At 39.9% G+C, this 25,709-nt stretch overlaps 1 protein-coding gene across 1 annotated transcript in view; it reads right to left on the reverse strand.

Moving 5' to 3' along the window:
* nol10 (nucleolar protein 10) overlaps window positions 1–13,624 on the reverse strand; it is a 53,713-nt gene extending 40,089 nt beyond the window's left edge. The window contains exons 1-9 of the mRNA XM_079832915.1: window positions 13,434–13,624; window positions 12,711–12,756; window positions 9,615–9,713; window positions 9,439–9,516; window positions 9,120–9,157; window positions 7,016–7,152; window positions 3,059–3,124; window positions 2,673–2,733; window positions 2,518–2,603 (exon numbers count right to left, since the gene is read on the reverse strand). Coding sequence (XP_079689041.1) covers window positions 2,518–2,603; window positions 2,673–2,733; window positions 3,059–3,124; window positions 7,016–7,152; window positions 9,120–9,157; window positions 9,439–9,516; window positions 9,615–9,713; window positions 12,711–12,756; window positions 13,434–13,499 — 677 coding nt within the window. The 5' untranslated portion in view covers window positions 13,500–13,624. The remainder of the gene's footprint in view (window positions 1–2,517; window positions 2,604–2,672; window positions 2,734–3,058; window positions 3,125–7,015; window positions 7,153–9,119; window positions 9,158–9,438; window positions 9,517–9,614; window positions 9,714–12,710; window positions 12,757–13,433) is intronic.
* Between the last annotated feature and the right edge of the window lie 12,085 nt (window positions 13,625–25,709).

Consider the following 25,709-nt stretch of genomic DNA (forward strand, 5'->3'; position numbering starts at 1 on the left):
TACACAAGTAAAGAGCGCTCCTTTTTATAATCACTGAAGCTGTTGGGCAGTTCAGTGTGATACTAAAAGAACAATGGTACATTTACAGTAGAACAATAGTAATATATTGACATTTTCCCTATAAAAATTAGGGTTTTGCACATTTCTGTTGTTAATAAAAGTTAATCTTATCTGCATTCAAATTCAAGCTCAGTGCTTCACTGTTAATTCTCCAATAAACAAACATGTAATATTATTAGTAACTGCACTTATTAACAAAACAATGCAAAACAATAGAAATTGTATGATTAAATTAACTTTATTTTTTCCTCCAGCGCCATCAAATCAGGTGCTGGCGCCACCATTTGTAAAACTGAGTGGAACCAGTGCCACAGCTCTCAAATGTTAGTCTGGAGCCCTGAATGATTTACATGTTTAAAATACAGATTCACAAGCCTGGATATTTAATAATACATTATTCTTACAACACTGGTCAAAAGATTGGAACATGGAAGATTTTTTAATGATTTTGAAAGTAGCCTTCTTAAGAAAAATTATTTATTAGTTAACATTAACTACATTAGTTAAAGGTGCTGTAAGCGATGTCAACCGTTTTTTAAGCCAAAACATTTTTTGTCACATACAGCAAACATCAGGCAGCTAGCGGATAGCGAGATGTTTGCTGTATGAGACAAAAAAAATGTTGGCCTAAAAAACACGTGACATCGCTTAGAGCACCTTTAGCGAACTAACAATGCACAATACTTCTACAGCATTTATTAATATTAGTTAATCTCAAAATGTACTAATACATTATTAAAATCAAAAGTTGTATCTGTTAACACTAGTTAATGCACTGTGAACTAACATGAACAACAAAGGTTAATAAATGCTGTGAGAATATTGCACATAGTTCATGTTAGTTAATGCATTAATGTTAACAAATGACACCTTATTGAAAAGAATTACCTATATATTTTATCAAAATTACAATAAAAAAAAGTAATATTGTGAAATACTATTACATATTTAAAATAACTATTGTGAATATATAGTCAAATGTAATTTATTCCTGTGATCAATATATAGAAATCAGTTCATATTATTATAATAATGTTACAGATTTTCTGGTATTATTGATCAAATAAATCCAGCCTAGGTGACCAGATGAGATTTCTTCTTTCAAAAACATAAAAAAAAATAGGTCTTCTGAAGCCGTATGATATACAGACTGAACCTTATTTACAGAAAATATTGTTTAACAGCTTGTTCAACTCATTTTCATTGCACAACACAGGGTTCCTACACAATTTTAATTTCAAAATTCCATACTTTTCCAGACTCAAATTTCCAGACTTCCCTACAGATGTTTCCGACCATATTTAACTTGTTCTGATAAATTGTTTTAAAATTCAACTGCTAACAAGTATGCTACATTCTAAAGATTTCGTATTGGCGTTTTTGCCTTTTATTAGGATAGGAAAGTAGCTAGACAGGAAGTAAGGTGGGAGAGAGAGGGGGGCGGGATTGGGAAAAGTCCATGAGGCAGGACTCGAACTCGGGTCTCCCGAAGAACAACAGCACTACATGGCGACGCACTTACCCACAATGCCATCGGCGCCGACAACTATGTTACACTCGGAGTCAAAACCTCTATGTAGGCTATCATGTTAAATTTGTAAATTTGAAAATTGTAGCTACTGTTGCTTGTAGAAGTCAATTTAACACCAAAATTTAAGTTAATTAAAGGATAACGTTAGACTGACTAGTTAAAATGCTCACCTTTGATCAATCGGTACATTATGGGCTTCGTGACTTGATGTGGTTGGTCTTGGTCCCACCTTGGTCTGGGCCATTAACGTTGTGAGACTGTGTGGTGGATGCTATGATGGGACGACTATGCTTTTGGCCTAGCATATGGCTTACAATTGGCACCTCCCCCATGTTGGAGATGTCAAATGATTTGACACAAAGTTTGCAAATAGCTTTCTTTGTAAATTTTAAATCTTTGGCTAACCAGGCTTTAAATTTAGGATTGGCAAGCCAGCCCTCGGAAAACTTGCATTTTCCCAAATCAAGGACAACGTTCCAGGTGTTTTTAGTCAAGCAGTTTGAGGTAGGGGCGCTGTGATAGCAACTGCCGCCTGTCAACGTAACAACCAATCACTGCAGACCTAAACTCCACCAGATCAAGTGTAAAAACGATTGTATATATTATATATTTATTATATGCATTTAGAAATTCTTAATTTTATATTTAGAAAACAAAATAGGGACAATAGTCTGGAAATATAAATATTTTTCCATACTCTGATTAATTTTTTCCATACTTTTCCAGACCTGGAAATTACTCAAATCAAATTCCATACTTTTCCAAACCCCGTAGGAACCCTGACAACACTTCTTATGAGCCACCAGAAAAACAATCATTCGAGTATTGAAAGACAAGTAAACAATAACAAATGATTAGTTCTTGGGTGAACATTGAACTATTTCTGTTAGACCTTTGTGAGAATAACAGAGATGAATGAAACTTACTCAGTGCCATCAGTGATGCTGCTGAGAGCGCAGTCCAAAACACCCACTCGACCCCTGACCCGAGGATCCCAGCAGTCCACTCTGCCCTTCACAAACACACACGTTCATTGATACACAGCAACACAAACACCAGGCCTACGGATATAAACACATACCTCTAATGTTCCCGCGGCAAATAAATGATGAACGGGGTTGATGTCGCACACATTGATTTCTCTGTGAAGACATGAAATATTCACAATTCATACACAACTAGTGTTTGGCAGTGTATCATTCCCTGTAGTGAAACATCTCAACCTATTATGAACAGCATTTCTATTCCTTTCTTATATCATATTGTAGCAGTCGCTTATTATTTGAGAGACTACATGCGTCATTTTAAATATGTATGTCATACAGCTAGACTATGCATTAAAACTGCAAAGAAATAGTGATCATATACTACAAATATATTATAGAATTGATTCATTCATAACGCAAGTGAAGTTTTGATGTTTACATTCAAAAGTAGAAGAGCGCCCTCTGGTGGTCAGATACTTACGCAGCATCTGTCTGTAAGGAGTTCAGGAATCTGCCCTGTTCAAGATTCAGTCTGAAGATCTCCGAGCTACACGTGCATTTCATTCAGAAAACAAAACAAAAGAGAGGGCACAAAGTTAGGAGTTAAAAGGAATTTGCACAGAGCCCTATGTATGTATATCATTTGGATATTTTTGTAATAGCTCTAAAGGTCGTTTGATAACAAAAATTGCAATGAAAAGTCAAAGTGAATCGCAGATAAAAGGTCCATTCATGCCAAGAGTGAACTGAAAAAGCACTCCGGCCGTTCATGTCAGATGGACAGATTTGTATCTTTAAACAACAGACGTCAATTGTTCTAAAGCAAATCAGCCTACAACTCACCATGCAACAGATAGTTCAACCATTTCATGCAAGTCACCTGATTATAAATATTTCACTTGCTTTAATGCATTTATGTACTATTATTATACAAAAGCATCATAGCTTGAGCATTTATTACACAACTATGTAAATTAATGGATATTAAATATTACACTACTGGTCAAAAGTTTAAAAGTCTCTCTCACCAAGGCTGCATTTATTTGTTAAAGAATACTGTAAAAACTAGGGCTGAACGATATATCGTTATCGTATCTATATCTAGATATGAACTTTCAAGATATTACTACCGAAAAAAGCAACGATATAGACGATATTGATTTCCCCTCTCCGCGCTCGCCCTGCATACAACTCTGGCAGTCACAACAAACATCAGTTTTACGAGTGCCCTTGAATGCACCGCTAAAGCCAGCGCGCACACACTACCAGGGACGTGGGAACTATATTGTGAGAGGGGGGGCGGCATTTCCATGGTGACACGTCATTGCTTGTCACGTGACACACCGCAGCAACAGCGCTGAATGAATGATGATCTGCTTTTATGTCATTTTTTCCTTTTTTATTCAGAATATTCACAAATGTGTTAGCTATGGCATGAAATATCTGATATTCCGATTGTCAAATACATGCAAGTGGAAGTATATTGTTGTTTAAACACCTTTATAACGATGGCGTTAGTTGAGCTGTATGCGCGATGGGCGCCGCTGTGTTAGTTTGTGCCGCAGACGCAGTTCAGAGAATCGGATCTGTTGGATTTACAACCTCTATGTTTACAACACGTGAATGTCATCCACTTCTCCCGAAATACTTAAAAGTGGCTGGTGAATTGGGAATAGAATAGAGTAAACATTGAAGTTACTTACACAATGTGTATCTGATATGAATAAAACGTGTCGAATTATAATGGAAAGGATTATTATTACCTCTTCCATAGACATAAGTGTGTATTTTACAAACTCTAAATGTATTGTTTTTTTAGTACTTATGTGAATTTATATGTTTGAAACCTAAAATAAACAGTATGTGGTTGAAAACACTGAGAAGTTGTGATATATGACAGCTAACTTAACTTATTACATTATATAACATTATTGTGAGCAGCATCAAAATAACAGCTTTTTTTATTATTATTATTATTATAAATGTCTTTACTGTCACTTTTGATCAATTTAATGCCTTGCTCAATAAAAGTGGTCCTAAAAATAAATAAATAATCTTCTAATCCCTTACTATTGAACAGCAGTACATGTTGAAATTATTTTATGTGAAAAAAGAAAAAGTGTGCAGAATGAGAAGTAAAGAAATTAACTTTACAAACTAGCACAGCCATGCAGGAGCAAGTTTAAGAATCATCACACAAATCTCAAGCCTGCAGAATGCCACGTTTGACCAATCATAATTTCCAGGCAACCATATAAGAAAAATAAATATACTCAGCATAATGACAACATTACAGTTGTGGTCAGAATGATTGGCAGCACTGGTAAATATGATCAAATATGGCTATAAAAATAAATCTGCATTGTTTATCCTTTTGATCTTTAAAGCTACACTATGTAACTTTTCCGTCCACTAGAGGTCGCCTGTTCATAACAAAGGCGTAGTTTGATGACGCCACGTTTGAGCGCAGAATCTCGAGACATGTGGTCTTCACCTCACAGCCGGTGGGAAACAGTCAGGATAGGACTCGGGCAGAAATCATGTTCATGGATGTGATTATTAACATTACTGTAGTGAAGCAGAGCAGGACCGAGTGTTGTGGAGCTGAGCAAGGCCGCAGGAGCGATTGAAGAGCGGGACTGTTATTATGGCATAGTCGCCGGCGGGACTTTTATTATGACACAGTTGCCGGCGGCACTTCCTCTTCTCCAGTGCTGAGTGTGAGGTAAGGCAGCTCTGTTTATCGTATTAGATATATCTGAGTGTGTTGAAAAGGAAGTTATGACGTTCGCTCGGCGGCTGCTATGACACTTGTTCACACTGCAGTGAGAGTAAAGTGTTTCACTGAATAAACCCGGAGACCGAGGGTGACGCAGATATGACGCAATCGACAGGCGACTCCCTCACACGCATAGCTCACACGTCCCGGTTCCTTGGTTAAAATAGCAAATTTCTCACGATTTACAAATAGTTGAAAACATTTGGGATATTCTAAGTACTCAACTGAACAAAATATATAACACTGGCCTAGTGATTTCTGGATGTTTTACTGCAAAAATCCTACATAGTTCACCTTTAAGTCAAAAAAAATGTTGCAATATAACCTTTCATTGAAGTAAAAGATTTGAAAATGTGGATTTTTCTCTAAATCACGTTGGCCATAATTATTGGCACCCTTTTATTAAATACTTTTTTCAACCCTCTTTTTCCTAAGATAACAGCTCTGAGTCTTTTCCTATAATGCCTGATGAGTTTAGAGATCAGAGATCATTCCTCCATACAGAATCTCTCCAGATCCTTCAGATTCCCAGCTCTTCTCTTCAGGTCATCACTCATTCTCTATAGGGTTCAGGTCAGGGGACTGGGATGGCCGTGGCAGAAGCTTTTTGTGCTCAGGGACAGATTTTTGTGTTGATTTTGATGTTTGTTTTGGATCATTGTCCTGATGGAAGATCCAACCATGGCCCATTATCAGATTTCTAGCAGAGGCCGTCAGGGATGTTTTATCTGTTGGTATTTGCAAGAATCCATGATGCCATGAATCTGAACAAAATGTCCAGGACCTCCAGCAAAAATAAAGATCCAGCCGTATATTTAACCGTGGATGTGGGGGACTTTTTACCCCTGTTTGCATCAAACCCATCTGGTGGCTTTTTATAGTTTAATTTGACCACAGAACCAGGTCCCATCTGAAGGTGAGGACGAGGACGATTTTTCTTGAACCCCTCCCAAACAAAATGTGGTGATGTAGGGGTTGTTTGATTTTTTGTTGTTGTCTTTCTGACCCTGAGACTCAACTAATCTCTGCGATTCTCCATCTGTGATCTTGGAGAGTCTTTGTCCACTCAAACTCTCCTCCTCTCGTGCATCTGGATGATATAGACACGTCCTCTTCCAGGGAGATTCATAACATCTTTACATGATTGGAACTTCTTAATTATTGCCCTGATGGTGGGAATGGGGATTTTCAATGCTTTAGCTGTTTTCTTTTGGTTTTACTCATTGTGATGAATGATTATGGGAATTTGGGCTTTGCGTTTCCTCATATCTATGACAAAAAGTCATAGCTGGACAATTTCATGCTCCTTGTCACCTTGCTGTGCTAAAAAAATAGGCCTAAATATTAATGGGTATATACTTGAGATAGTTTACTCATAAAAATAAATTGAGGACTGCCAATAATTGTGTCTGTTTTTTGGAGAAAAACATTTATTTCATAATGAGATTCCCCCCCCCCCACACACTTTCAATGCTTTTACTTCAATGAAAGTTTCGATTTTGGCTAATTTTTTTTAACAAAAGATCAAAAGGATAAACAATGCAGATTTATTTTTACTGCCATCTTTGATCATATTTACCAGGGGTGCCCATAATTCTGACCGCAACTGTATATTTGCTCTTGGTGTGAATAGGCTCAGTTTTCATTGGGTCCTCTTACCTGGCACCAACAAAGTAGAGATCACAGGAAGGGTAGTGGTAGGAGAAATCTCGGCCAAACTTCGGGATGCGGGTCTTATAGTAATGACCGTGCTGAGAGTGGAATGCCACATGGCGGTCCATATGCAGAAACACCAGCTATGAGACAAAAAAAATAGACTAAATGGATCCATCTGAAATCACATTACATTTGTTTTTCTATTTAATAAGTCAAAATTTGTCACAACAAACTCTTACACCTCCCGATGACAGTCTCTGCAAGGTTTTTAAAATCCAATTTAAAGTTGGGAAGACGTTGCGCTCGTCTTTTCTTCCCTAATTGTAGATCCAAGTGAAACGCTTTTGGAACAAGAACAAATGTAGGGCGGGGCTTGATTTTTTCTGTGGGGAATTGATTGGATGGTTGTGGTTTGCTATTGGTGGATCTCATGTGAGTGACAGGTTGCCCCGCCCTCGCCATGAGAGATGAGCTGCAAGAGGCACATGAATTTAAAATAAATTATCTGCATAAACCATTTATAAAAAATACTGAAACATTCCATAAAATATAAGAATAGTCAAACTTGATTTCATGGTGACTTTAAGATAATATTTTAAGAAAGAAAGATTTTATGCATAATGTGGGACTTTTAATAAGAAACAAGCATGAAATGCAACAGGACTCTTATTTTGAAAAGTATATGCTTTACTTCCATCTCATTCAAAAAGATGGAGCTCAAATATGCACTTTACAACATAATACAATATAAACACCAAACACTGTCATAACTCAACGGCAGTAAACGTGTGGTATTCATTGATTACATTTACATAATATTTATAATTCAATTATTGCCATTTTAAATTCTTAAAGGTCCCGTTTTTCGTGTTTTTTTGAAGCTTTGATTGTGTTTACAGTGTGCAATATAACATGTGTTCAGGTTTCATGTGTAAAAAAAAACAGTATTTTTCCACACAATTTACTTATCTGTATACCACTGTTTTCACTGTCCTCAAAACGGCTTGAAAGATTTCCCTGTTCTATGAAGTCCCTCCTTCAGAAATACGTAACGAGTTCTGATTGTGCCAGCGGTTCCCGTGTTGTGATTCGACAGCAGCTTAGGGCTCGTTGCCCGGAAAGGTCACGCCTCTCACCATAACGGGGAGATGAACGCGCTCAAACTACAGCCCCTGAAGGCCAAACAAAGGTTATTTGACTCCGGGATGAAAATAACAGCATCTGAACGACATGGCGACAAACGCAACCGAACCGAACGCAACACTTCCTCTTCTCCACGAGGGAGCAACAAGACCACGCCCCCTTTTTCACGTATTCTTGTGGGCGGAGGTTAGTTGACAAACTGTTCTACTGACGTAATTAAAGCAGGATGTACAGGGATGTAGTCCAAACCGGCTGTTCGCTGTAGGCTTTGAAAGGGAACTTCTGTTAAATAAAATATCTCGCTTGGCATTGAACTGAGCTTTATAATTTTACAGGTATTATTTATGCTCTAACAGCAACATTACACACTAACTAAAGTTTGAAAAATGGGATCACGAAGAACGGGACCTTTAAGCTTAGCACATTAAGCCGTAACGCTATATTCCGTCTCTAAATGATAATTAAGACTGGTGTTTTACCATTTTAGATATTTAAGACTTTTCTAAAGTTCAAAGTCACCATGAACATCAAAATTGACAATTCTTATTTATGGAATATTGCAGTTTTTATTACAGATGATTCATCTGTGCACATCACTATTATTTTAATTCATGTTCCTTGTAATCTATCATCAGAATAACTTGCCCTCATCTCTTCTCTGATGACGAGGGCGGGGCAACCTGTCACTCACATGAGATCCACCAATAGCAAACCACAATCATCCAAACAATTCCCCAGAGACAAAATCAAGCCCCGCCCTACATTTGTTCTTGTTCCAGAAGCTGTTTCACTCATAAATTTGGCACAATAGGGATGAAAAGACCAGCGCAACGTCAGTTTCATGCCAACGTTTAAGACAATTTAAAACTTTTAAAGGACATGCTGGTCGCTGGACGAGTGACGTACAACAATCACAAACAGCAGACAAACAGAAACAGACACACAGGCATATCCCAGGTTTTACCTTAGAGTAGTCGTCTGATAGGATGTCAAACGCCACCACTGTGAGGGGAATAAAACCAATGTCAACATCAAGCAGCAGCTTTACCGATCATCTGTTGTGTTATGTAATCAGCGGCACATTAATGAGAGCTCAGGTTGTTTGTGTGTGGACAGTCTTATTAAATATTAATCAGTGTCACTGTGCTTTTATGAAAGAGATCATCACCCAAAACCTTAGACCACTGCAACTAGCAGATAGAAAATAGAGCATTCTGATCCTGGATGCTGATTGGCCAGTGACATCAGATTTGCATGCATTAAACAGTTATTATAGCACTTACCATCGGAGTCCAGGCACCTCTCGAACTTCAGAGACAACTGGTAAGTGTCATAGCATCGGATTCTAGGTTTGTAAGTGCCTGAAAGCATCCAAAAAGATTGCAATGTTCACCGTTTATCAGTTCCCACCATATATACACGTCACATAAAAGCACATATAGGCTGTAAAGATACAGACCTGCAGCTAGAATGAACTGGCCATCTCGTGACACTTTGATGGAGGTGCAGACAGTGGGCATCTCAAAATCCTGGATGAGCTCGATCCTCCTCTGGATGTCTATCAAAGACAAAAATAAAGCCATGTGTCATTTTTTTTATGAGTATAAGAGTGAGGAAAGCTGTGTGAATTTTTAGTAAGAGAAATTAAGGGGACAGAGCTATAGCTAATACATCAACTTATGATTCAGGATGTGTCTTTTCTCCACCTGTTTTTGTCTGACCCTGCTGACCCAATGAGCATTTTACTGTCCAGTGGTCATGCCTTAACTGCAATGTCTAGTACTGCATAAGTACTGTGTCCTTCTCATGGGCATTTAATCATTTAATCAATCATTTAAATCTCTTTTTGCCTCATTTTATCTGTAAAAGAAAACGTGCCTAATAATCCTGCACACCTGAATATAAGGCGTTTTTCATTTCCAGCCTTTATGAACAACTATATATCACTTATAAATTATTAAATACAAAATGAATAGTAGTTATTAAGATTAATGTGGTTTGGAATTGGTAAAATGTGCCTGGAAAAAAAATATGATCAGAATATCAACGCGCCTAATAATTCTGCACGCAATGTATAAACACTTCCACTGCTGCAGAGATGACAAGTAAGCATTGCCGACTGTGGCAAGCTTTACGCGTTTAAAGGTCCCATGGCATGGCATTTTTCTATTATTTTATAATGTTTCCTGAGGTGTACTTATTTTGTTAGTATGACTTTTACATCATAAAATGTCATAATTTAGAAATAAAAGGCATTTTTTCTGTACTGCTGTTTGCCCTGTGGCTGACTGCCCTGTTTCAAGAGGCGTGTCTGCTGTGAGACTTCAGTAAAAACGCCCACTGTTGTGATTGGCTGACATCTTTGCATTTTAAATGAGCGGAGGGGGCGTGGTTTAACGAGGTCTACGAGGCACGAGCTGCTGCCAGAGAGACGGATGGACCTGAGTTCACTTCACATCAGTTCTCAGCATGTCTGAACTGTTGTAGTTACAGCATATACTTCAGGTTATTAGTCTATTTCTAGTCGGAGGGACTGTCACTCATGTCAGAAAGTTAGAAACTTTAGTAAATTATGGATCAGCGCTGACTGGAGACGCGAACCGTTTAGAACGATTCACTCCGATTTGGTGAACTGGTTCGGTTCACTAAAAAGAACTGGTTCAAAAGAAAGATTGTTCGCGAACCGGACATCACTAATGTACCAGAGATGGAGCTCAGCGATTGCTAACAAAGTTATTTATAGTAACTACTGAGTTATGAGAGCACTGTCAGTCAGCGCGAGTTTATTGTGTTTGCATCTGAGAGTTCTGAATAAACACGAGTCCCAGTCACACCGAGTCCGTCTTCATCATTATTACAAACTTTGTAACACATGCAATGTACCATTACAGCTGTCGAGATGAACGAGTTACGAGTAAGTGTTGATAATAGCATTATTTTAAAAATAAAATAAAAGCGTCAGTGACGCGCGTTGAGTACACAGCGCAAACAAAGACACAACAGCAGTAATCGAATGTAATCCAGTTTATTGTGGGGCTAGGCTGGCTAGCCCGGATACCCTCACGCTTACCCCCCTTCTGCTTAATCTCACGCCGCGTTTGGTGCCTCCGCTGTGGGCCAGATGCAGTACTGGGGGTCGGGGATGTTGAAGGCCGAGCTTCGGCGTGTGTGAGCTTTATCTCTAAAGATGTTACTCTGCCGATGTTGAGCAGAAACTCACGACTGTATGCACATTTTAGAACCGATAGACGCGACGAGGACATACAAAAACACTGACTCACAAGATAGAAACCACGAAAACACCATTCTGTCTGGAGAGAGAGAAGCCGCATTGTGTGCACGAATAATAAATAATTAGCTACACATCAGAAATCACTGATCACAGATCAGAAGGAAATGAAAAAGGACTTCTGTTTTCATCTGTACATCCAAACACTGAGAAACTGCCAGCGTTCACTCGTTCACAAGCAATGATCTCTCGAGCGTTTGCATGGGTGTGCCAGATTCTCTGGGCGGAGGAAAGGGAGGTAACCGTTCCTGCTTGGACGTCAAACCAGGAGACTTCAGGATTGGCTCGTCTGGCCTGTCATTTTCTCAAAGGCAGAGAAAGACAGCCAGAACTCGGTTTTACACCGATCAACATTTCCATCCACTTGGGGACAATATTAAGGCTAGGGGAACTCATATTAATGTTGGAAAACCTCATAAAATGAAAATTTCATGCCATGGGACCTTTAAACACTGGTTAGGCCATGTATCATATTTAGGCAATTAATCTCATTATTATGATTTATGGCTTATTAATATAAACATGTGATTAGTCAACTAATGGCTTAAGTGAACGACTACTAGCCGACTAGAAAATATTTAGTCGAGGGCAGCCCTAAACTGTCATATGAAATCAGTGTCACATTTGTAACCATGGTATTCAGGAAAACAGCATGTGAAGTTGCGTAACTGTATGTTTTAAATAAAAAACATATTTTTAATTTTAAACGCAGTATGTTAACTGAGTTTCTTTGTGTGTTGCGCTCATTTGTTTCGATTTCTCCTTGAGAGGCTGAGAGAGTGTCAACAGCACAACCTTGTTACCATCAGTATATTAAACTTACACTGTAATCCACTGTCAATCGACACTTGAATGCAGAATCATTCTTGCATTTTGTGATTCCCTAATTATTTTTTGTTATTGACTTTAATCAGGCTACTTGTCCGGTCGGGCAAGTAAAAATCTCTTTCACTTGCCCTTTCAAACAAATCGATCTGTCCCGGACAAGAGTTAATGTTGAGCCCTGCTACAGAGGCCACAGAAATATGTAAATAATAATAATAATAATAATAAAGGTTATATTGTCAAGGTACAAAACAAGTCACCAGGGAAAACACACACATTACAAATAAAATGTACTAATGCACATCATTCATATATATGCACAAAAAAAATTGCATTTCACTAAATTAAAGGGTGCCATACCTTTTAAATCACATTCAAACCCATTTTAACACATATTACAAAAATGATTATTATTTAACATTAAATGTTAAAGTAGCTCACCAACATCCTTCTTCTGTAAAACTCGCTTCTTTTGATCAGACAGCCACTGAAATAAACATATATAAATTACATACATATATATATATATATATATATACACACACACACAAACAAATATATAAATATATTGATAGATTGAAATTTAAAATGATAAAACAAAACAAAAGCACAGATGTTTAGATGTTTTCTAAATGTTCTACACGTAAACATTACATGAGGTGCGTTCATAATTGTTTGACATTAGAACATTTAACATTAACAATATAACATGAAACATGTATATTAGCACCATCACCACATCATAACAAAACCTGTTAGAGACACCATTGACACACAATAATGTAATATATAACATTCCTGTATTACATAAATCCAAAGCATTGGTATCTCTACACCCATTATTAAGAGTCTGGAATGTAAACTCAGACTAGCTGTGTATATATAAATAACGTGGGGATCAATATAATTATTTTACATGCATTAAAACAGGCGTATTTTGTAGATCATAATTACTAAACACATTTGTTGTATTATTGTTTGATGAGAGGTCATACAACTAACTGAAATTGACTGGTAAAAATGAGTAAAACTACAAAGCTATGCAGGTTAGACGTTTGTTGTCTGAAGTACTGGTAAATGATGAGGTTTTACACTACAATGTTTACTGTCTCTACTGAATTATTACCATGCTAACTAATAACACAAACAGAAGAAGAGTTTTACCTCCGGAAGAGATTTCCCGTGACTCAGGTTATAGATCTTCACGTTATTCACACTAGACACCTGCATCTCTAAAGCGCTCAGACAGAGCTGTCAAACATATCACATAAAAACATGTAAAAGTTAAGGTACTAATGCTAGCCGGCATGAACATCAGCACAAAACCCACGTGGATCCAAAACAGGAAGTGAAGTGAGGAGAAAGTGGATGAAGTCCGTGTGGAAACACATCCCGCAACAATAGTTCCTAGCGTTTGCCGATCGCAGAGTACAGAGGCATTTTATTGTTAATATTAACATTTAATAATAATACAAATACAGCCAAAATTAGCCCCTACGTATTATTCAGTACTCTAATTTGAAATAAATTGACCTGTTATGGCAAAGCCACATTTTTTTTAGATATAGGGATCCAGCAAATAAAGTCCCCATGAAATCAGAATGGACGTTTTTATGTCATTTTAGATATTTTATGTGATATGTAAATTTAAAGGGGGGGAGGGTGAAATTCTGTTTCATGCATACTGAGCTTTTTACACTGTTAAAGACTTGGATTCCCATGCTAAACATGGACAAAGTTTTACAAAAAAAAAGTTGGACGTTTGATGGAGTATTTCTGTGCCAAAAATACTCCTTCCGGTTTCTCATAAGTTTCGGAAAGTTTTTTTCGAGTATGGGCCTATGTGACGTCAGATGGGGCGGAATGTCCTTGTACGGGCCGTACGGGCTCTTCTCCCGGAAGGATGCGCGCGACTAGAGCGAGAGAGCAAGCCGGCTGCGCTGCAGTCACAGGACTTCACGGAATCAACAATGTCACCAAAGCAAGACAACCCTGCACAGCTTCCCAAAGAACCCAGTGTTAATGGGACAGTAGATGGAGTTTGTTTTTCCGGAGCAGGAGTTGTGCAATTGTTTGTTTGTTCCCTGAATTTTGGCGACAATGGTTTATAAACAAGGTACAGTTCAACTCCGGATTTGTAGCTTGTCTAATGCTGAAAGATGGAGCGGTCACAGCGATTAAGGTTCACGGTCGTGTGTTGGAGTAAAACTGCTTCAAATGTTTCAATTGTTTTTCTATGTAAACATGCATAGCTCAACGCAATAGCTGCGCGCACTTGTCATTCTTTAGCTCCGCCCGAACGATACGCCCCCAGCCGCTCGGCTTTTTTCGGAAAGACTTGGAACAGCGCATATTTCTTTTATAAATATAATAAAACTAAAGACTCTTCGAAGATATGAAAGAAGCAATACTACTCTATAGGTACTCAAGATTGACATGAGATTGACTGAAAATGAGTGTTTCACCCCCCCTTTAAATGTAGACTAGTCAAGCTGCGATACCGAACAGAACCACTCTGAGACGCCAAAAAAACTCCTAAATCAAGTAACTGGAGTAACTGGGATGTTGGTATATTTCGAGTCAGAGGAAGAGTCAGACACGTCAAAAAGTGAATAACTCTAGAAATTTGTGGATTAGTTCTTACTAGAGATGCGAACTGTTTGAAACTGTTCAGTCCGATTTGGTGAACTGGTTCGATTGGTTCACTAAAAAGAATTCGGATTTGTTCGCAAACCGGACATCACTAACGTCCACATGACAAATCAAACATGATCCTTCCCGAGTGTGAGTGGAAACAACGCGAATGTACTGAAATGTGTCTACATGAATGCAGTGTGCGATCAGTGATCGAGAATGCGTACATACACGGTTTGTTTATGCATCAATATAACAGACTCTCACACGCTTACTGTGGACACCAACATTGCTCTCTTCAGAAACAATCGCAGAATACAACAGAGCACGTGTTTTAAAGCAGAACCACGCAATGGAATGAACAATTCACTAAAAACGCGATGTGAGTCTCTATTCTCTCTGATATGTCTGATGTAATCAGCCTGGCCTTCTTTTCATTAGCGCTGTTTTGGACAGTTTGAATGAATTCGATTACTGGATGACTGAACACTTTCCCAGAGTTTAACGGCTTAAAATGGCCTGATCACAAACATAGGCCCTGTCCCAAATGGCACACCACGTGTACTTTCGGTCTTGTGGACTTACAATGGCCGCTGCGTGCGCGTGTCCGTTAAGTCCACGAGACCGCAGGGTGTCCCATTTGTCATTTTAGGTCTCAAAAGGGTGCACGCGAGTGCACCCTTGGAGGTCGATATGCGTCTTCGATGCGCACTGGTGTGAGCTACGCAGCGGACTTCTTCCCGGCAGTCAAAGCGGCATTACGTTGTGAAAGTGCGGACTCAGAGGAAGAACGTGAAGGTTTAGGGTGCCATTTGGGACAGGGCTTATGAAGCAGAATCAGGTTAAATAATTAGAATGGAAATGTCCTCCTGGGTCACAGGTTCTGTAGATGCTCAGTGTGCTTGTGATAAACTCCCAGCTTCTAACATCAACTGCGTGACTAAATTACGTTAATGACGCAGCTTCACGTACTTCTGTAATTTATTTTAACGCATTAAGAAATTTGAATTAATTGCATGCGTTAACACGTTAACGTTGACAGCCCTCATAAAAATATAAACAAGTATTAAATATGAAGAGTGGCATGTCAGACATTTCATGCACTTAATGGTCGCAGCTTCAATTATGTAGAGGAAGGAGAGCAGCGACTCTGATGATGGCTGTGGCAATAGACAACGTATTGTGTATCAATGATAGTAAGAGATATCACCAATAGCTGATGCCTTTGACAATAATCACAAATTGTCAAGAGAGCTTAAATACAAGAGACAAACTAGTTGTTCGAGATGAAAATGATATCATTACTCACATTACTCGTTTTGTCACATTAACAAAACATTTTTAATGACACTACTATAACAAATCATTATTAACAATATGACTATTAATTATATAATAAGTCTTTAATAGACCCAAAAGAGCACAATAATCAGTCATTGATGAAAATCAAAAGCAGCTTTATATCAAAAACTGTCTTTAAAAACGTGATTCTTTTACATTTTGCACTATTGTTAAAGGGGTGGTAAAACACATTCTTTTGAAGGCTTGATTGTGTTTGTGGGGTGCACTGTAACATGTGTTCATGCTTCGTTTAAAAAAAAAATTGCATTATTTTTCATATATTTGACCTTTATTCTACACTGCTCTGTCCCTCCTTGTAAAAACGGTCTGATGGTTTCCGGGTTCTTTGAAGCCGGTCCCTCAAAAATACGCAATGGGCTCAGATTGGTTAGCTGGCCCAGTGTGTTGTGATTCGCTAACCGCCTAGTGCACATTTGTCGGAAATGTCACGCCCCCTTACCTTTACCGGTAGACTGTGCTTTGGTAGTATTAGAAACAATGGCGTCAATAAAACCATACCAATTTGAGCCCGAATCGGACCCAGACAATTTTTGTGAAGATGATCGAGCAGAACCTGTTTAGTCCTCTATTTTTTGAGTAAAGACTGCGGATCTATAGTGATCGCTACTGAATGGCACTGTTACTTTTGTATTTTTAGAACGATTATAGCCAAATATCTGTCGCAAGAACTATTAACCCAAAATGAACACTAAACATTGGCTTTACTAGTAGCCAAATCAAACACAGAACCATGTTTAGCATGCCTGTAGATAAACAATACATAAAAGCTCTAATCAAAGAATAATTTACACTAATTCCAAGTTCGCTGTTAAGATTTTAAAAAAGTTTGTAACGTCATGTGTTTGTCGGATAACGTTAAGTATGAATGAGCATTTAACAAACTGATTTGCAGAGTCAAACAGCATTGTCATTTGTTTACTTCCTTGCTACAATGTACAATTAACAATACGAACTATTACAGGAAAACACATAGACGTAAAATAAATCATACTTACAGGTTGTGGCCCGTAAACAGCTTCTGTTTTTAAATCCAGCTTTCAGGACAAGCCGTTGTGTGAATCCTGCATTGACTTCTCGAAGATTATGGAAGCTTTCCTCCGTGAAATGTGCAGCACAGAGAGCGAGATTTGGGTAATAATTATGAGGGACCGAGTTAAAAATAAATTTTAACCATTGATCCCTAACTCCCCCGTTCCTAGGAAGGATGAACAAATTGGACCTGCAATCCAGATGAAAATAACAGCGTTTCGTCGGCATTGCGGCAACAACATTCCAGCCTACTAAACAACTCTTCCCCACAGCAATAAAAAAAATATTTATATATACTTATTTAATATTCTCGGAGGAGGGGTTTATGTAAATATTGGGGCTGGTGATGTCAGCAACCCTGGAGAAATGTCTGTAGTCGCCTACTGGCCCTTTGCTGTAGTCCATAGAAATTGATTTCTTTAAAAGCAAATATCTCCCTTTGCTTAAAACTTTGAACTTTGTAACTTTGCAGATGTTGTTTATGCTTAAACAGCAACATTACTCACTAGCTAAAGTTAGAAAAGTGAAATCGTGTTTTACCACCCCTTTAATGTATGGGACACAAGAGAAATATTAAGGCAATGAATTAAGACAGTTGATAAACCGCTATCATCATATGATGAGGTAGATTCAGAATTTAATACCTTGAATTTACTACCTTTTACTACCTTTTTTAATACCTTCAAAATATTTTTTAATACCAGCGCGACTTCAAGCTGCAACTATAGTAGCGTAAACGAAATATCTTTCCAAATGGAATAACATATTGCATCACAATGTAACGAGGTCATTATAAATTAACATCAACTACCCACAGAGATGAGAATAGAAATAAAGAAAGAAGAGGAAGGAGACATCTTCATAGTTCGTGCAGTGTACAGAGGGAAATGAGAGCAATTTTCACGGCGCAATATAGATTTTTTTTCTTTTTCGTTTTAAATCATGAAGGCGAGTCAGTGGATATCACACGAAAACGCAATGTGCGCGAGAGTTGGTGAAGTCTCAAACCTGGTCAATTATTCACTACAGAAAGTGAACGTAAAATCTGACAAGCTTTCGGCGCATATTCTCACAGAGACAAGAGATATCTCGTTATTTATATAAATCTGCTTTAACATATGCTGATAACGTATAGCCTATAACTGTCTGAATTTATATTCTTAATATTTCTCTTGTGGCCCATAGTGTGAAACAAATTAGAAGAGAAGTATAGGCCCATTTCGTGTTAAACAAGTTATTTTTTAAATAAAGCTGCTCTTACTTTCTGATAATACTGATATTATTGTAGTGTTCTGACATATTATAGACTGATAATCATTTTAATTATTGGCCTATAATTCCTTGTTTAATTGGGCAAAATGTATTTAAATAATGAGGAGTAAGCTAATCTATCTATTATTTTATTATGCAGCATGTCGGTTGTGCATTGATACATTATGAAATTATCACGGGGGCAAATTAAATGTATTATCAATTTAATAATAAAAGTAGGCCAACCCTAATAATAATAATAATAATTTATATACATAAATTGTAAATGCTAAATCTTCACTCATACAGTGAGCAGACAAGTCGCGCTCGACGATCCGAGCCATGGTGTGAGCACATAAACCGTGAGCTTTGGCTTTACATCGCATGCGATCTACGAGTTATCTACGAGTAGATAACCTTGCTGAAATTGCACAGTGTATGCCCAGTTAGCAACTTGCATATTTCGAAACAGCTCTTCAATGCCATCGTTCAAATTGAAAGAGTGGAAGAGTGTTTAGTTGCAAGGTCTAAACACCACAGCACCTCAGCTCGCAATGTAACGTTAGCGTTGGTGATAAGGCATAGCGTCTGCTGTCTGACGTCTGTCACGCACCTGTTGATGATGCTGCTAGGACTAACGTTAGGCTACTGCTAGTGGTTTGAATCGGGAGAGCAGTCGGGGTTGAGGGCAAAGCAGTGGAGGTTGAGGTCGTTGATGCATTCGTAGCGCATTCGTAACATTGATATGGGAAGCTGCTCGCTACGTCCGCGCATCCTAGCTTGGTGGCTATTTGATTACATATGCGATTTGACACCATTCACCCCTACCCAGGTTATATTAATTGTCTTCTTGCAGACGTGGCAATAAGCCTCGCGGCTGTTGCAAACTACTGGCCTAAGCCAGTCTTTAAATCGTGAGTCCTCCAGCCAGAGGTCCGAAAACTTGCATTTCCCCATGCTTTAATTACCGAATTCAAGCGAGCACGCGTACATGTTTGTCAGCAAGCCAGCCGGGTAACGTTACCCAGTTTGTTTCAGCGCGTGCGAACGAACACCACCTCACATGATATCGTGCAGGTCCTACTCTCAACATATAAATAAATCCACGCGAATTTTAGAAAAAAAAAAGGCCTGTACTTAACACAAATCGAAAATGTATCTAAAAGAAATTGGGCTCGAAAATGTAATACCTCGTCAGATGACATTTACTACTTTTTACTACTTTTTAATGCCCTTAATTTTGGCTAATTTAATTTACTACCTTTTACTACCTTTTACAACCCCGCGGTGTTGAGAATTTACTGTTAGATGACTATTTAAAGGAATAGTTAAAAGTTAAAATTAATAAGTTAACATTAATACTGATAGTTAATACAACACTAAGTTTAACAGCTCATGTGTCAGATACATATGTAGATAAAAAACAGACTGTGTTATGATGATTAGTGAGTTGCATTGAAATGCACTTAATTTCCCAAGATGCATTGAGCTATGGTGAAAGTCACGTGTAGTTTGTTGATGTTCGGGGTTTTTTTGGGGCAAGGGGCCATCTTGTGACGATTTGCTGAACAAGCATCCGCTGTATTACTCTTGTATTTCTTTTCTTTCATTAAAACGTCTAAAACGAAGCAACATCTCGCTTCGTTATTCTTAGTTGCTAAGACGATAAATGTACAACATTTTTGGTGCCGGAAACCCGGGAAGCAGAAAGCTATGGGTGACGAAGATAACGAAGAGCGAACGGCCGGTGTGGAACAACTTGAAAGGTCCAAAAGAAAGCGTCGACGATACGGAGTTCCACAACGAGACTGCTGAACCAGATTGACGTCGAATTATTAAAGGAAGACAAGGATATCGATCGTGTGCGGGACATGTTAGCCGTGTTGTCAGCAAAGGAGGATAGTTTGCACGAGCTGGACAGCATAGTGGAGGAACACACTTCGCTGGAGGACGTGGGGGCGGAGATTGAACTCGCAGAGGAATACAGAGACCGTGTCATTGAGATGAAAGCGCGTGCTCACCAAGTGATCCGAGAACATGAAACTGTGAGTAACCCACGGCCTGCTCAGTCAAGTGATGGTAGCGCAAATAAACCGACAGTGAGACTGCCCAAGCTACAAATTGAGAAGTTCAGCGGAGATGTTAGTGTATGGCAGGAATTTTGGAGCCAGTATGAGACTGCTATTCCTAGCAACAATGCACTTTGCAAAAAAGAAAAGTTTACCTACCTGAAAACTTACCTTACTGGAACGGCTGCAAAGGCAGTAGCAGGACTCAGACTGACAGACAGTAATTATGATGCTGCAGTTGATATTCTAAAAAGCAGATTTGGAAGGAAAGATCTCATTGTGCTCACATGTCAAAGCTTCTGAATCTCACTCCTGTAAAGAAATCATCTGATGTCAGTGCATTAAGGCAGCTATATGATGACTGTGAAATTCAAATTAGAAGCTTAGAGTCATTGGGAGTGGTATCAGACACCTATTGTAAATAACCATAAGTATATTTTGTTACAGAAAAAAATGTGAGTCTTTTATTTTGAAATGTTTTCCACTGAAACGGTTGACTTCCGGGTTTAGGCTACACGCTTTTGGTTTGTTTTGAGGCGCGCGCGCTGGCTAGCGCAGTTTATAGCATGTCGCTTATCCTAAATACGGCAATAACTTCGACACGGAGCCGTGGTAAACGTTGAATTCATACTTACAGCCCCTCTGAAGAGGCAAAAGGTATGTTAAACAAGTTAGATATGAGCATTTTGTCTGTTAATATGTTCGTCTTGTACAAATGTAAGACAGCACTATGTGAACAATGTAAACTGATTAGTTGCATGTTTTGTATACATTCCAGCTCTTACGTTGGTGATATGGTGAATGGATAAAGGTTCATAAAGGATTAAACATCATAAAACCATCAGTAAAAGTCTCATCCTTGTTCGGGGGGCATGTAACACCTATGGTGGTATGTTGTGCCCAATATTACTCCAGATGATGCCAGACGACATGGCTCTTGAATACAGCCGTCACAGAGGCGATGATGATGAGTGGAATGTGCCTAATGTGTTGAAGATCCTGCAGAAAGAGGTTCAGAGCCGAGAGAGAACTTTACAAATGATGAAATCATACAACCAGAGAGAAAACCAGCCTGCTAACAAAACATGCAGCAAATCATATTGAGCCAGTGATGTGAAATTAAAGAAACAAAGAAACAAGCATGACGTCTGCAGCTGCACTACACATTGCTGACCAGAAAATGCAAAACTGCCTGTTCTGTGATAGCGCTGAACACAAATCTGAAAAATGTCCAGACCACTCAGTGTTGGCACGCAAGGAAAAACTGAAGAAGCTTGGCCGGTGCTTTGTGTGTCTAGGGTCCAAACACATCGCCAGGTTTTGCAGGTCAAAGGGCAGGTCATGTGCCACATGTGGAGGCAGGCATCATGCAGCCATTTGTGCGAAAAATGAAGCATCTCCACCTGCTGTGGTTGCCAACATTGACACTGTTATTTCCTCAGTAATTCCCCAAGCAGAGAAAGGCAAACCTGACATTGAGAACACTGTGTTGCTACAGACCGCCAAGGCATGGGTCATTGGACCCACAAGCAGGAAGATGGTCCGCTGATTGATAGATGGAGGCAGTCAGGGGAGTTTTGTGCATAAGAATGTGGTGAAGGAGCTGCAGCTACCTGTTACTAGACAAGGGACACTTACTCTTCACACATTTGGCTCCTCTGCTCCAACAACGGTGAGTCGCAACATAGTGAAGCTCAGCTTGAAGAATGTATGGGATAAACAGCAGGGAATTGAAATAGAGGCAGTTGTCACCCCCAAAGTGTGCACAGCGCTGATGAAAGTGCCTGGTGAACATATACAAAAGGAAATGAAAAGCAGAGGTCTTCAACTAGCAGACGGTGCTGGAGATGATAACCCTGAACTTTCTGTGCTAATTGGCTCTGAATATTACTGGCAGATAGTATCAGGCAGAGTAGAAAGACTGACAAAAAGCCTAGTGGCACTGGAGAGCACCTTCGGATGGGCAGTGCAAGGCCCAGTAGCAGTGTCCAGCATGACAGAGACAACCTGCATGCATATTCAGCTTAGCGAGGATGCACAGATTGATAAACAGCTGCATGCATTCTGGGAGCTTGAGTCCCTGGGCATCACAAGTGAGAAGTCTGAGAGCCCAGAGGATGTAAAGGCGTTGCAACGGTTCGAGGAAACCTTCATCTTCAAGGATGGGCGTTACCAAGTGGAGTTGCCATGGCGATAACATCATCCTCCACTTCAAGACAATTACCGTATCGCAAAAAAAGAGACTTGAGAGTTTAAAAAGGAAACTAACCAAGGATGTCACACTCTACAGCAGATACAATGAAGTTGTGGAGGACTACTTAAAACAAGGAATGGCTGAGGATGTGCCAAGAGAACATGCATCACCACAAGGCAGTCAGACATATTACTTACCTCATCATGCTGTACTGAGAGAGGATAAGGCGACAACGAAACTGCGGGTTGTGTTTGATGCGTCATCCCACGAAGATAGAAGTCCCTCACTAAATGACTGTCTCTTAACAGGTCCCAATCTGAATCCAGATCTGATGAGTATTTTGATCAAATTTAGTAGGGGTGTGCATTGGCACTGCCCTCACAATTCGATTCGATTACGATTCACCAGGTAACGATTCGATTCAATTCGATTCTACGATGCATTGCGATGCATCAAAATTCTACTGCACACAACAAGGCAAATTTTTAATCAGTCATGAGGCAATACAAGCAGTCAGATATTGAACAACAGATTGTATTGGCTGCTATGTGTGTATTATCACTCTCCTGTATCTTTGACATAAATGTCATTAAATAAAATAAAATTGAATGGTACAGTAAAAAGCTTTGAGACAGGGCACTTCATGAACTCCTGTGCAAATATTAATCCGTAATTACAGTCACACTATTGTAACAACAACCACCACCCAGGCACCCAGCAATAAAAATATTCAGTGCAACACACACAGTAACGTTGACACTAGGGACTCGTCAATTCTCGTGCTTGATTTTAGTGTGGCAGGCGCGTTAGCAGGGCGTAAGCAGCGCATATTTTTTTCGGCGCCCATGTTAACAGATTAGAGCATTCACATCGCACGCAGAGGCGGCGCGGCAGCGCATCGCAGGAGGAGAAGCAGCAGTGCCGCGATCGTTTCGGCGCCGAGTCTATTTTGCCGCGCTGCTCACGCTGATTTAAAGCCACAGTGGATTGTTCTTGATCAAAACTGACCAGATTAACATGGAAAATAACAAATTCCACCATGAAATCATGTAGTGAAGTGCCCCGTGTGTTTCACAATCACCATATGACATCCAGAGCTGTTAAAAAAATGAAAAACACAACACTGCCAGAAGTTTTTGCCCAAACTTCAAAAGCCTGTTTAAATTATTAAAACTAGAAGCATATATTCACTTTAATGTTAATGTCACGGGGTGACAAAACAAACCGAACGGGACTAAGATCCTGGTGAATACTGTTGCAGGATTTTCCAGTGAACCTCCGGTCTATGCCCTGTGAATCTGTTGCCATGGCAGCGGGGCTGATTGCCTGAGTGACAGCAGGTGTGGGGCAATTATAGAGAACGCTGTGAGAGGGACACCTATTGAGATGAGGCTTTAAAAACAGAGAGAAAACAGACTGTTGGGTGGTTCTCCTCCCGTATGATGCTGTGTTTGTCAGCGGGTTGCTCTTTTTATTGAGGCTGGGCTGTGGAGTGGGGAAGATTGGAGTTGGGGAAGAGGAAGGAAGGAGTGAAGTATTTGGCAGCGAAGACTTGAGGAATATCGTCCGTAGTGAGAAAGACGCAAGTGATGAGTATTTGATCCGTTGTTTATATGCACTAACACTGAAGTGGTGTGGAGAGTTTGGAAAACGTTTGGCACGAGTGAACTATTACACCGAGTGAATTAATGATCTGTCTCCAACTTCTGTCCTCTCCTTGCCGAATGTGGTGATCGCTGCATCATTCTTCTGCTTTCCCGGAGCAAAGTCAAGCCCTGATCGAGGACGAGATCCGATCTGGTGGGAGAAAAGACCGGTGGGTGAGTGCTGGCCCGAATGCACGGTGTGCGAGTGGAATTGCAGTGCCTGAAGTGAAGATTTACACGGTTTGTGCTGTGAAGTGAAATTTGTGTGTGGAGAAGTAATAGAAGTCTGCCGTGCACTCCTCTCCTACAGTCTTCCACCCGCTGTCTCTAACGAAGGGTCTTGATAAAGCAACTGCCCAACTTCCGGCTTGAAAAGACCCGGCCCCGCTAGTGCTGAGTGCTTCATATATCATGTACTGTTGAAACTGTGCTGTGTCTGTTCTAGCGCTCAGCCGAAGTGAGCGTCCCGCTCAAAGTGCCCTCCCCGCCTGGTGGTCTCCACACGCCCCTACTGGAAGCCCTGACCCTGTTCAGAAGAAGAAAAGGTATATCAGTTGCAAGCTTCATGTACTGTTGAGCCGTTGAAACTGTGCTGTGTCTATCCCAGTGTTCAGCCGACGCGAGCGCCCCGCTCTAAGTGTCCTCCCCGCCTGGTGGTCTCCACACGCCCTATTGGAAGCCTTTACCCTGTTCAGAAGAAGAAAAGGTATATCAGTTGCAAGCTTCGTGTACTGTTGAACCGTTGAAACTGTGCTGTGCCTATCCCAGTGTTCAGCCGACGTGAGCGCCCCGCTCTAAGTGTCCTCCCCGCCTGGTGGTCTCCACACGCCCTTATTGGAAGCCTTGATCCTGTTCAAAGGAGGGAAGGTATATCAGTTGCAAAGCTTCACACACTGTTGAACCGTTGAGACCTTGCTGAACTGTTCCAGTGCTCAGCGGAAGCGGAGTGTTCCGTCCAAAGTGTCCTCCCCGCCTGGTGGTCGAGTGTTCCGTCCAAAGTGTCCTTCCCGCCTGGTGGTCTCCACATGCCCCTATTGGAAGCCTTGACCCTGTTCGAAAGGAGAGAAGGTATATCAGTTGAAAAGCTTCACATACTGTTGAACCGTTGAGACCTTGCTGTATTGTTCCAGTGCTCAGCTGAAGTGAAGCGTTCTGCCCAAAGTGTCTTCCCCGCCTGGTGGTCTCCACACGCCCCTATTGGAAGTCTTGACCCCGTTTGAAAGGAGAGAAGGTATATCAGTTGAAAAGCTTCACA

Source organism: Gobio gobio (assembly GCF_949357685.1).
Source record: "Gobio gobio genome assembly, chromosome: 13".
Lineage (NCBI taxonomy): Eukaryota > Metazoa > Chordata > Actinopteri > Cypriniformes > Gobionidae > Gobio > Gobio gobio.